The sequence below is a fragment of the Mycothermus thermophilus genome, assembly GCF_041956435.1.
Source record: "Mycothermus thermophilus strain CBS 625.91 unplaced genomic scaffold VTJ04scaffold_5, whole genome shotgun sequence".
In the NCBI taxonomy this organism is placed as follows: domain Eukaryota; kingdom Fungi; phylum Ascomycota; class Sordariomycetes; order Sordariales; family Chaetomiaceae; genus Mycothermus; species Mycothermus thermophilus.
In genome coordinates, this window is record NW_027191431.1 from 1638610 (window position 1) to 1649090 (window position 10481).

General features: G+C 52.1%; 6 protein-coding genes across 6 annotated transcripts; 3 read left to right on the forward strand and 3 right to left on the reverse strand.

Annotated features, from left to right (window-relative positions):
- Positions 1 to 214: 214 nt before the first annotated feature.
- VTJ04DRAFT_7638 (uncharacterized protein) lies at positions 215 to 1141 on the reverse strand (the record flags this gene model as incomplete). Its single annotated transcript, XM_069365987.1, has 2 exons — positions 215 to 333; positions 400 to 1141. The coding sequence occupies 2 exons, from the start codon at positions 1139 to 1141 to the stop codon at positions 215 to 217; spliced, it is 861 nt and encodes a 286-aa protein (XP_069216967.1).
- A 1093-nt stretch (positions 1142 to 2234) lies between these two features.
- Positions 2235 to 3222, forward strand: VTJ04DRAFT_7639 (uncharacterized protein; the record flags this gene model as incomplete). The annotated part of the gene is made up of 4 exons (XM_069365988.1): positions 2235 to 2410; positions 2479 to 2667; positions 2743 to 2786; positions 2867 to 3222. 4 exons carry the CDS (start codon positions 2235 to 2237, stop codon positions 3220 to 3222), a joined length of 765 nt encoding a protein of 254 aa, XP_069216968.1.
- Positions 3223 to 4913: 1691 nt separating this feature from the next.
- Positions 4914 to 5403, forward strand: VTJ04DRAFT_7640 (uncharacterized protein; the record flags this gene model as incomplete). Its single annotated transcript, XM_069365990.1, has 2 exons — positions 4914 to 4993; positions 5052 to 5403. The coding sequence occupies 2 exons, from the start codon at positions 4914 to 4916 to the stop codon at positions 5401 to 5403; spliced, it is 432 nt and encodes a 143-aa protein (XP_069216969.1).
- A 607-nt stretch (positions 5404 to 6010) lies between these two features.
- On the forward strand, positions 6011 to 7341 carry VTJ04DRAFT_7641 (uncharacterized protein; the record flags this gene model as incomplete). Its single annotated transcript, XM_069365991.1, has 2 exons — positions 6011 to 6446; positions 6512 to 7341. The coding sequence occupies 2 exons, from the start codon at positions 6011 to 6013 to the stop codon at positions 7339 to 7341; spliced, it is 1266 nt and encodes a 421-aa protein (XP_069216970.1).
- A 788-nt stretch (positions 7342 to 8129) lies between these two features.
- Positions 8130 to 8648, reverse strand: VTJ04DRAFT_7642 (uncharacterized protein; the record flags this gene model as incomplete). The annotated part of the gene is made up of 2 exons (XM_069365992.1): positions 8130 to 8546; positions 8634 to 8648. 2 exons carry the CDS (start codon positions 8646 to 8648, stop codon positions 8130 to 8132), a joined length of 432 nt encoding a protein of 143 aa, XP_069216971.1.
- A 651-nt stretch (positions 8649 to 9299) lies between these two features.
- On the reverse strand, positions 9300 to 10146 carry VTJ04DRAFT_7643 (uncharacterized protein; the record flags this gene model as incomplete). Its single annotated transcript, XM_069365993.1, has 4 exons — positions 9300 to 9508; positions 9590 to 9633; positions 9755 to 9925; positions 9989 to 10146. The coding sequence occupies 4 exons, from the start codon at positions 10144 to 10146 to the stop codon at positions 9300 to 9302; spliced, it is 582 nt and encodes a 193-aa protein (XP_069216972.1).
- Positions 10147 to 10481: the final 335 nt, after the last annotated feature.

Here is a 10481-nt window from a genome sequence, read left to right on the forward strand (position 1 = left end):
GGATGTGTGTTAACCGCTGTGTTGAAGAATCGCGTAAACTGCGCTTCGCTTCTCCTTGCCCTGGGCTCACCCCGGAGGGACTGAGTCAGGGCAATATCTAGTAGCTGTTGGTCCCCCAACGTCTCAACCTGCAAATACTCTATTTTTGCTGTCATTTTGTTTCATGGGACCACCTGCTTTCCCACCTGGCCGTCATTCATGCCTCAAGATATCCTTAAGAGAGAAGAAACGCGAAAACCACCGTCCAGAGCATGATCCGAAAGTAAACATGGCCATGATGGTTGACTGCCGAAGACACGAACCACTCGGGCCAGTCGTTTCCGGGGGTATAACCTGTCCAACAATAGTTAGCTGCGGCTTCTCCTAAGTAACATGCCAACCGTATGAGTTGAGTCTTACCTGGGTGCTCCGGGTCAGCTTCACCACTGGCCTTACTTCCCGGCCTCGTTTCGTCGCTCGTTTCCTCGCTCGATCCCTCTTTTGGACTGTCTGACCTGCTGGAAGCCGGGCAGTTTCCCACGGGATTAACCAAGCCGCTGACCGAGTTGACCTCCACATCAGGTCCTGGGTCAGGGAACTTGACATCCTTCCCTTCGATCGTGGAACACCCATTCCCGATGTTAGCCACAAGCAACGCCGGTCGGCTCTGAAACGGGACTTTGTCCCTTCCTCCACGGCCAGGATCCACATCCACCACGGCGCAGTTCATGTACATCTCCCTATTCCCGACGTTGTTGAACCACGTCCACGCAAACAGCGCCCCCTTCATGGCCGGCGTATCTCCGGGTAGGCGAAACCGAAACGTCGCGTCCACCTCGCCCAGGGAGGAAGAAGAGACCGGGCATCCGCCCTCAAAGCTCTTCAGCACGCGAAATTCCTTGCCCCCGTTCGTCGACAGACTGACTTGACACGAGCCGCCACTGTGGGCCGCGCCGCCGGAGACTGTGAAGGTGTACTCCTCCCCGGCTGTCCACCGGGCCACGGAAGCCCCGCTGGGGTTGCCGAGGAGGGAGAGGGCGCCTTTGCAGGGGAAGTCGGACCCATCGGTGCCGAGGGGAGAGGTGAGGCTGTAGTCAATCGTTTCCAGGGTGGTGTGGGGGTTGAGCTTGCTGCGCAGGGGCGGAGGGGAGGTGAGTTGCATGTGGGCGTTGGCGAAGGGTGTTAAGAGGGCTGCTATGGAGAGCAAGCTATTGGTATGGCACATCATGGCGAGTGATGGTGTCGACAACTCTTGATGTTGATGGGGATAGCAAGTTAGCCAGATGCAAATTTAAGGTAGGATTGAGGTTTGGAGTTACTGTGGAAGGAAAGAAAGTAGGAAGAACTTGTGGGAAGATATGGTACCTGGATCGTAAATGCCGATTTTAGCTGAGATACTGAAAGACAAATATGGGAAGGATCCTATTGTTGACATGGCATTCAGGAGGTGCCAATAGGAACCCAAAAATAAGGTCCAGTTGTTCGTAAGGTTTAATAGTTGGACATTTGGTAAACAATAGAGGTTACAATACAAGGATGGGAGCGACTCTTAGACTCTGGCCCATGGCCGAGTAAAGTCTGCCACGTTATTTACTGCAATATCCAACGACTTCTCAATCATCAGAGACTCTCGGTCACAGTCCAGACTCTTCAGCATCAAACAATGGGTGAGTTCAATAGGATATGTAGGCAATTCGGTTTTATCTCAATATGCTCGGTGCGAAACACAGCAGCAGGCAAATCCAAGGAAGTGCTTGTTTAATACCGGGACACTTGGCTTTGCATTTTGCAACCACATTTCCTTGGTATCTCGTCACTAATAGGCATTGCTTGTGACAACAGGCATAGCAGCAAGGAATGTTGTTGACGACCCGTTGTAGCTTGACAATACCTTTCAAAAGGGGTTGAAGATGTAAGTTGCACCGCGCACTCAACATCTCCACCCCAACTAAACCCCTTGCACGAAAGTGCGACCTCATGTTGCACAGGCACTGCTTGAGTCGAGTGGTCTCAACTGAACCCAGGGACAAGACACACCAACCTTGCCTTGCGCAAGTTGAGGCCCTTGGCAGGCGGTTATGCGGGCGGAGGATAATTGGCCCGGTATGACAGAATGGGCAGGCAGAAGCAGAGGGCTGAGCGGGCAGAGCAACTCCAAGCTCGACCACCCCTTCGGTATCAGCGAACACTTAAGACTACCTACCTAACTCTCTCTTGAGTTTATCACTTCTTTCCTCCATGTCATCGATAGAAACATGCCGCGAAAAAGAAGAACGAAGTGGACCATCAAGAAGCGGCGCCGGCAAACCCTCCGCCACGCGACCGAGCCAACAAAATGCTACCTACTCTCCATGCCGGCTGAGATCCGGATGATGATCTATGATTGGGCATTGTGGGAGCCGGAGGGCATCGTGCTTGCCCCATTCCAGGCGTAGGTTGATGGCTCAAGCTCCCTGTTCAGAAGCATTTGTGAACTGTTATTGATCTCTTTTTGGACAGCGGATGGCCACGATACCGTGAATGGTACAGAGCTAAACATAACATGCGCCTGCTCATGGTATGCAAGCAAATTGCCGCTGAGGCGACAGAGCGGTTTTATACCGTCAATACCTTTGTGTTCCACCCATTCGTGTGGTTCAAAGGTCCAAGTCCACAAGTATCAGATTATTATCTGAGAGAGGTTGAATGGTAGGTCATTTTTGTCTGCTCTGGGATGGGAACGGCCAAAGGTTTGTGGAAAGCAGCTGACACATGTTTACTCAGTCTTCAACAAATTGGCAAATACCGTCACCTAATCCAGAGTATCGGTAAGACTTTAGCACCCTGAGAGACAGCATGTTCACGCATATCATGATTAATTAATCGCGAGCTTCTTTTGCTGCCATAGAAGTCGACATAGGCCATCTACCCGAGTTGAAAAGACAAGAACGAGCCATTCAAGCCCTAAGCAAACTGCGCTGTCTGCTCCCCAACTTGCGTTCTTTCATTCTCCGGTACAATCCGTTACCTCATTACGCCGCCAAATGGAGAGAGCCGACGTTTCTTTCTCAAGGGCATTGTGACCACTTGGTTCGCCTAATGCGAGAAGCACTCAATTTTACGGATACCCAGCATGTGGAAATTCGAGCGACGATTTGGGAAGCGGAGTTATCGCGGAGTGGAATGAAGAAATATTACGTGACTGAGCACCGGCACGTACGGACTGACGATGAGGCGGATCGCGAAAGTGTTGGTGCTGAGTGACGATGTCAATGGATGTCCCGATTAGTCGCAGTGACGGAAGAATAGTCACATTTGTGTGTCTTGGTCATCTTTCCTAAGTCAAAACGACCCCTCCATATCACCGTGCTCACTCGTTCTTTCATCTTCCATGAGCCCTTTATAAGCGTCGCTCAACTCTTCAAGAAAATCCGACGATACGGCACACATCCCTGGACTACGGCTCATAATAGACGGTCGAGCAGCCCTTGCTCCGGCAAAATTTCAGCCTTGCCAGTTGGACTCCATACTGCATAGAAAGCCATATTGCCAGAAAAATTCCCACATGAGGCCTTCTTCAACGTCTGGGAACACTTCCCACCCATGACCCATGTGGCTTTCATTGGCCACGATGGCCTTGTTGCACCTGTCAATCCATCCAAGGTACGCCTGGCACCAAGGCAGTGTGAAGTGCTCCTGGATGAAGTCTTCGCTCACCGGTGTTCGTGCTATGCCCTCCCACCAATGCTTCAGTATTAACAAATGAGTTCCTTGACTTGTGTGGTAGATGTAGTAAGTACATCTATGGAACGAGAGACGAGCCACCATGGAAGGTGATTTGGCCATTGCAGCACAAGCCAGTTCGTTTTTGGTGTAACAACATCCATAGTCTCAATCGTAGTCGTCATCGTTTTCATCGTCACTGCTGAGAAATTCCAAGGTATCCATATTCACAGGAGCATGATCCTCACACCGAACACCAACGATCTTTTCTTTATCAGTCTCAATGACGAGACCATAGGAGGTCCGGAGAGTCAAAGGAAAGGCGGTTCCTGCGTATCTCTCAAGAAGAGCTAAATGTGGGTAAGGTTTCTCACAGTTATTGATGTTCTCGAGAATGCCGGCCTGTGTCTTGGGTTTGTTGTGGTCCATAGGCTGATCAATGTGGGTATCTCTCAACGTCATTTCCTCGAACCTTTGTCTCAGGGATGGGTCATCATGGTTCCCTATCTGGAAGTCGATGGTAGTCTTTCACGTGGAGAAGTTGGCTGTATGGTCAGAGAGCTGATGAGAAAGGGTGTGGGCTTTGGGTCAGTTAGGTTGGAGAGGGGGAAAGAAGGGATACGGGAGAACAGAGAGAACATTCTGGCTCATTGCCAGACAAGATATACTCCAGAAACTGTTTGCTCTTTTAGTCATAGCCGTACAAGTATCTGTTGGGACTCATATGGGCCCCGCTTTCTCCCACAAGGCTCCCTTATGGAGTGTTTGAAAGCCACTAAGGGCGAATGAGACGAAGTATAAGCGGCAGCATTATATTGTATCGGGGTATTAAAAGCACCATTGAAGAGGGGTCGTGGCCCAGACCAGAGACCCAGGTGCATGAAAAAGTGTTGAACAGTCAACAGATCTTGGTAAAGGAGAGATTACTTATCCTTGTATCCTTTGTAATGTGCGCACGAAAGAGACGCAAACAGAACTATGTTGTGTCATTATTCCTATATCAAAAGGAATGTCGGGACGAGTTGTTGGAGGGATCAAGTCCCATTCTTGCATCGAACCGGAACCGACCCCAGGAGCCCGACAAGCCACAGCCATGTGTCACGCTACCAACACCAACCCTACAAGGCTGGGCGTTCCGAGTTCAAACAATCGGCCCAGCAAATCCCCGACCAGAGACGAATGCAGAACTGTGTCAACCCAGGACCCCGAATCTCAACAAGACAATTAACAACATGGCCACCCCACAACGACTTGAGACCGTCCGCCGTCTTCAAACCGCCATGGCCACAGCATACGGAGGCCTTGGCGCATGGTAAGGTCACCTACCGATCCGTCCATTCTAGCATCCGTCAATTGACCATCGCACCTAGGTGCCTCTTCCATCCACAATCTGTCATCTCCCTTGGGTTTACACCTGCCTTCGCGGCCCTCGCCAACGCCACGACACGGCTGTGCATGCGATGCTTCGGTGCGCAAGCCATGACATGCGCGCTGGTGCTGGGTACCGCCGACATGACTGTGACGAGCTTCACGGCTTTTGGTTTGGCCATGGTGCCTTACCTCGTTGCATGGAACCTCTGGTTCGGCATCGGGCCGGGAAAGGGCATGATCAACAAATGGATGTGGCTTGATTGCATCGGAAACTTATTCTTTATGGGCGGGTCGTTGTGGTGTGCGAGGTTGTTGAAGGAGGAAGAGAAGGACAGGAAGAAGGCGGAGTGAGGGCCTCTCCATGTTGAGGGTTTCATCGGGGCCATCAGGGTTTAAGTTGACACTCCGTTCTTCGGCTGGTCCTTCCGGGCTGCTGCATCTGCTGTCTGCAAGGAATGCATTCACTGGCCTGCGCCCAACTTACCGGAAGCACATGATCATCGCCCGGCGCATCTTCTGCTTTTCCCAACGTTCCGTCTCAGGAACCAGCCAAACAAACAAACATCCATGGATTCCGTATCCTCCAACCTCGATCCGTGACCGCCTTTTGTCTTAGGACCCTGACCCATGATCATGACTCTGCCACCGTATCACCATGGTCCGCAGCTTGCCGGCCGCAATCGGCACACCAGCCGGCGACCGGTCGCTCCACGTCACCATTATTGCAGCTTATCGCGGCAGCCCTAGCGGGGCGGTTTGGGCCATTGCCACCACCAAATCTCCTCCTCCCGCCTGAACGCCCAAGAGGATCACCTCTATCTGTGTTTGAGACAGTGTCAAGTCCTACTACAACTTGGAACATCACCCGTGCAAAGTGTGAGCCAAGGTTTCAGCATTCGCCGCTAATAGAGAGGACCCACGCCGTTGAAGATTATCCGTTGATCAGCTCACGGCTGCCATGACTCAACCGACAAACACCGTGATACATTCGGACACTTCGGACCCGGAGCGGAGCCCATCCAACCTAACCGCCGGGTCCGCCATGCCGGCAACCGCACCGGTGACTCAGAGGCCGACAGCACCAACACGGCCCATCGTCCTCCACATCGGCGACCCGATCAAGTACAACCTGAAGACTTACGAAGAGTTTACTCAAGCATTCCATGTTATCCGTCCGAGCGATGCCGAGCGGGAGCGTTCCGAGTTCATTTGCGCCCTCAAGGAGCGCCGATGGGGAGACTTCAGCGCCATCTTCCGGCCGTTCTGGGGGAGCGGCGGCGAGATGGGCAAGTGGGATGCTGAGTTGATCTCGCTACTACCACCTACGGTGAAGGTATTTGCCAGTGCCGGGGCTGGCTTCGACTGGGCGGACACGAGGTTACTTGGCGAAAGGGGTAAGTAATTGTCAAGGCACCTAAATTCAGCGGTTGTCGAGTCCCGGCACTCACATATCGTCCAGGAATTATCTACTGCAACTCTGGCCTTGCCGCGGCGGAGGCAGTCGCCGACTTTGCCGTAGCTATGATCATCTCCACATTCCGGCACCTGCCATGGTGTATGGGCGCCGCTACCATCGGCTCTGCTTTTCCGTCTGACGCCGAGGCCGCCTTCAGGGCATGCCACTCCCTCGCCACCATGGCAAGCCACAACCCAAGGGGTCATATCCTTGGTCTCATCGGCCTCGGCAACATCGGGCATAACATTGCTTGGAAGATGGGTCATTCGGCATTTGGCATGCGGATCCATTACCACGACGTGGAGCGCAAACCCAAAGACGTCGAAGAGGGTGTCAATGTCGAAAAATTCCACCCGGTGCTCGATGACCTCCTCTCCTCCGCTGACTGCGTCGTGCTCTGCACCCCGGCCTCTCCCGACGGCCAGCCTCTGCTCACCACCGAGCGGTTCGCTCGCTTCCGCAAGGGTGCGCGGTTCGTCAACGTCGCGCGGGGATCTCTAGTCGATGAAGAAGCTCTAGCAGATGCGCTTGAAAGGGGGCATATCAGTGCCGCAGCGTTGGATGTGCATGCAGATGAGCCGAGGGTGAATCCACGGCTGTTGAGGCTAGCTACAAAGGGTTTGACGGGCCAGGAAAGCATTGATCCAAAAGCTGATCAGCACCCGGGCAGGGTCATGCTGACGTGTCATAACGCTGGCGGAACGGTCGAGACACATCGAGGGTTTGAGGAGTTGAGTATGAGGAATATTCTGGCTGTTCTTGGGGGGAAAGAGCCGATTACACCGGTGAATTTGCAGTATGTGAAGAGGGATGACTTGAAAGTGGGCAAGTAGGTCAGGGAAATGCTGTACCCTAATTATAGAGGTCTATTATTGCTTGTTAATACTCTGGCTTTAAGGATATACCATACGATATTATGGCACTAGTCAGGCCCATGGGGTCATTTAACAGGCCAGATGCCACTTGACCAGGCAATCTATTTAACATGCGAAGAGCCTCTTATGGAATCTTCTCTGGTAAACTTGATCACTGCTCCGACTATGCTTTGCGTCGGGCATGATTCTGCACACTGTCCGGGCTCGCCGAGCATGTCAACGCACCCAGTGTCGCCCTTCTCAACATGACAGCATTCCTCAGTTAATGAGGCTGGGGCATGGCATCTATCTGACCTCGTCCGGGTTCGATTCTGCATGGTCGAAGACAATGGCACGAGGCCAGGAAGCAAGAAAATTAAGGAGTCTTCTGATATCCTTTGTCATAGCCGTTGTATACACTGGATGGCCTCATCAACCCAAAGAGAATCCAGGGATTGGCTCACAGACCATGATGGAAGTCGCCACTTCGCGACCTCGCAGGCAGATTGGGCCGCAGAACCTGATGTATTAACTCGTCGCCTTTGGACCTCGCGAGCAGGACCTTGGTCACCATTTTTGATCTTTCTTCTTCCTCCTCCGTGAGATCTTAGAATGGCGTCTGGAGCTTCTTGATATTCAGTCGTTGTGCATCCTTGGGCCCCACCGATCAAAGAAATCACTCCCTTTCCTTTTATCCCTGCCATGCCTCTCCTTACTAGAGAGCCGCCCCCTGTCGACGCAGAGCCTCCTCCAGCCATCTTGTCCTCTCAACCCTTCCTCGCCTTCTCCGCCGCCACCTCCGCCGCGGAGGCATTCTCCTCCCCCTCTGCCCGGGACTCCTTTCCACGGCCCCCTTTCTCAACTCCCTCAGGAAGATCCGCACCCAGCGCTCTTGCCCGGCCCTCAACCGTCTCCTCCGAGGTAGTCGCCGTCGCCCCGCGGCCCTCAAGGCCGGAGCGCTGGGTCCGGTTGCTGCGCAGCTCGTTCGACGTCTCTCCTTGCATCGGACGGGCCTGCGCTGAAGCGTTGTATATGTCGCCGCTTGTCGCGCCGGGCATGGATAAGGCGCCGCCGGGTTCAGGGGCGACGTGGCCGTGGGATTTGGCGGGCTGATTCAAGGCGGATGGGTCGCCGGGACGGAAGCCGGAGGCGCCTTCGTGGGTGGGCTTGTGGGAGATTTGTCTCTGAGTTTGATTCGAGGAAGTGTCATAATTAGTAATATGTCATGAAATGGTTTGGTGAGTGTTGGAAAGATGGACTGAGTTGCCTACCCCGGACGTCTCCATCGGCTGTCTCTCTTGACATGTTTGGTTGTCTTGAATTCTAACTTGGACTGGAGGTTCAGGGTGGTATTAGTACAGTAAGAAATAGCCTGGCACTTCTTGCATGTACAAGCTGGGCTTTCAAAGTATTATGGAGGGACTTGGGTGTCTCCCTATGTGAATCTGGATATTGGTTTGGGACAACGGCAAGCTCTGAAGACGACAATGAATCGTGTTCGAATACCAACTTAACTTTCAGCAACTCCTACCCGTACTCCTGGAGACAGATTAAGTTATATATGCAGGATGTTTTTGGAATTGTTGTAATGCTTATGATGTCACGAATAATTCCTTGCCATCTTGTTGCGTCATTGGTGTGGTGGCAGCCATGATCCATTAACCAGGACGAAGATCTGCGCGAATCTTTAACGAAAACGAGCTTCTTTCGCCGATCCAACAATACCTGGGATCCGGCAAGAACTTGATGGTGTTGAGTTTGGGTTTGACTTATTAATATTATGGGGTAATATTCGACCGCGCGTGTTCAAGGGCCTAGGGGAACTTCGCCGTGGCATTTTAACGAGGGAATTTGTATTAATGATGAACCTAGAAGCCACCGCAAACAGATCAATCTTCGTCCAAAATGCAGGATATATCAACTGTGCAGTTTATGGATCATCCAAACTGCACATCCCTAACCCCCTTGAACTTCGTCATCAGAATCTCCTTGATGTAGTTGTGCAACACAATCAGCCCCTGCTCACCGTCCATGATCCGGCCATACAGAATGAGAAGACGATTGAGGTTGGGGAAGCATTGACCAATTTTGCGAAACAGTGGAAGGGTTGTGGGAACTAGGGTAAAGTTGGCGTCTACTACGTATTCTGGGGGTGCAGATGGTCTGGATTAGTCTCATCTCATAGGAGTATCAACGAGGTTCATGACGGAACACTGTTGCAACTTACTGACACTCCTTATCGCAAGTGCGTTCTCTCCAATACTCTCGATCCTGAATAGCAGTCGATCAGTTAGCTGGGCCTCTTTGTCTGGCGCTAGGCCAACAAAGAATTCACCCCCTCAACAGCGAAGACACTGGTTGGAGTATGAACGCGATGGACAGGCCTACGTACCAGTCGATGAATCGCGTCGCCACTTCTTTCCAGGCCGAAAGATTGGTACCCTCCCAAAAGGAGAATGTGTTTATGAAATAGAATTGATACCTTGCTTCTGCCCCTACGCCTTTGTTGACATAGAAGAGCTCGATGCAGGGAGCCTTACCCCTCTCCCAGATCGGAAAGTAGCTACCGACGCAACAAAATGTTACAAGACCAGCAATATTATCATGTTCGAGAATAGAAACCCACATGGCTTGCGTGACAAGAATTGGGGATTCCTGCAAAAGGAGTAGATTGTAGATTTTGATCCGTAGTTCGGCCGGGAGTTGGAGGAAGTAGTGGAATTTTGCTTGTGGAACGTCCAATTCACCACGACGTTTCGCTGTTCGCTCACATCTAGTCGCCATGGTTTCGGCGTATCGTAAAGCCCTCCAGCGCTGGCCGGTCAGCAAGGGTGCTCGGGGTTTCAAGGCATGTTATCCTGTAGCTAAGTTTCAAGTGTGTGGTAAAACACAAGGGTGGGAATGATAAACGGTTTAATGAGGGGTTGGAGAGAGGGGTTGCTCCATATATGCTGACGCCGCAGGCCCTCAGGCTTACGGGGTCCTAGTAGTGCACCGGAACGGTAGGTGGAGGAAATATAGATCACCATGTTGAGCGATGTTTCCAAAGCCAGCCCAGAGCACCATTAATATTCTCTAACGCTGCTATCACACATTGCTGACAATCAGGTGCAAAAAGT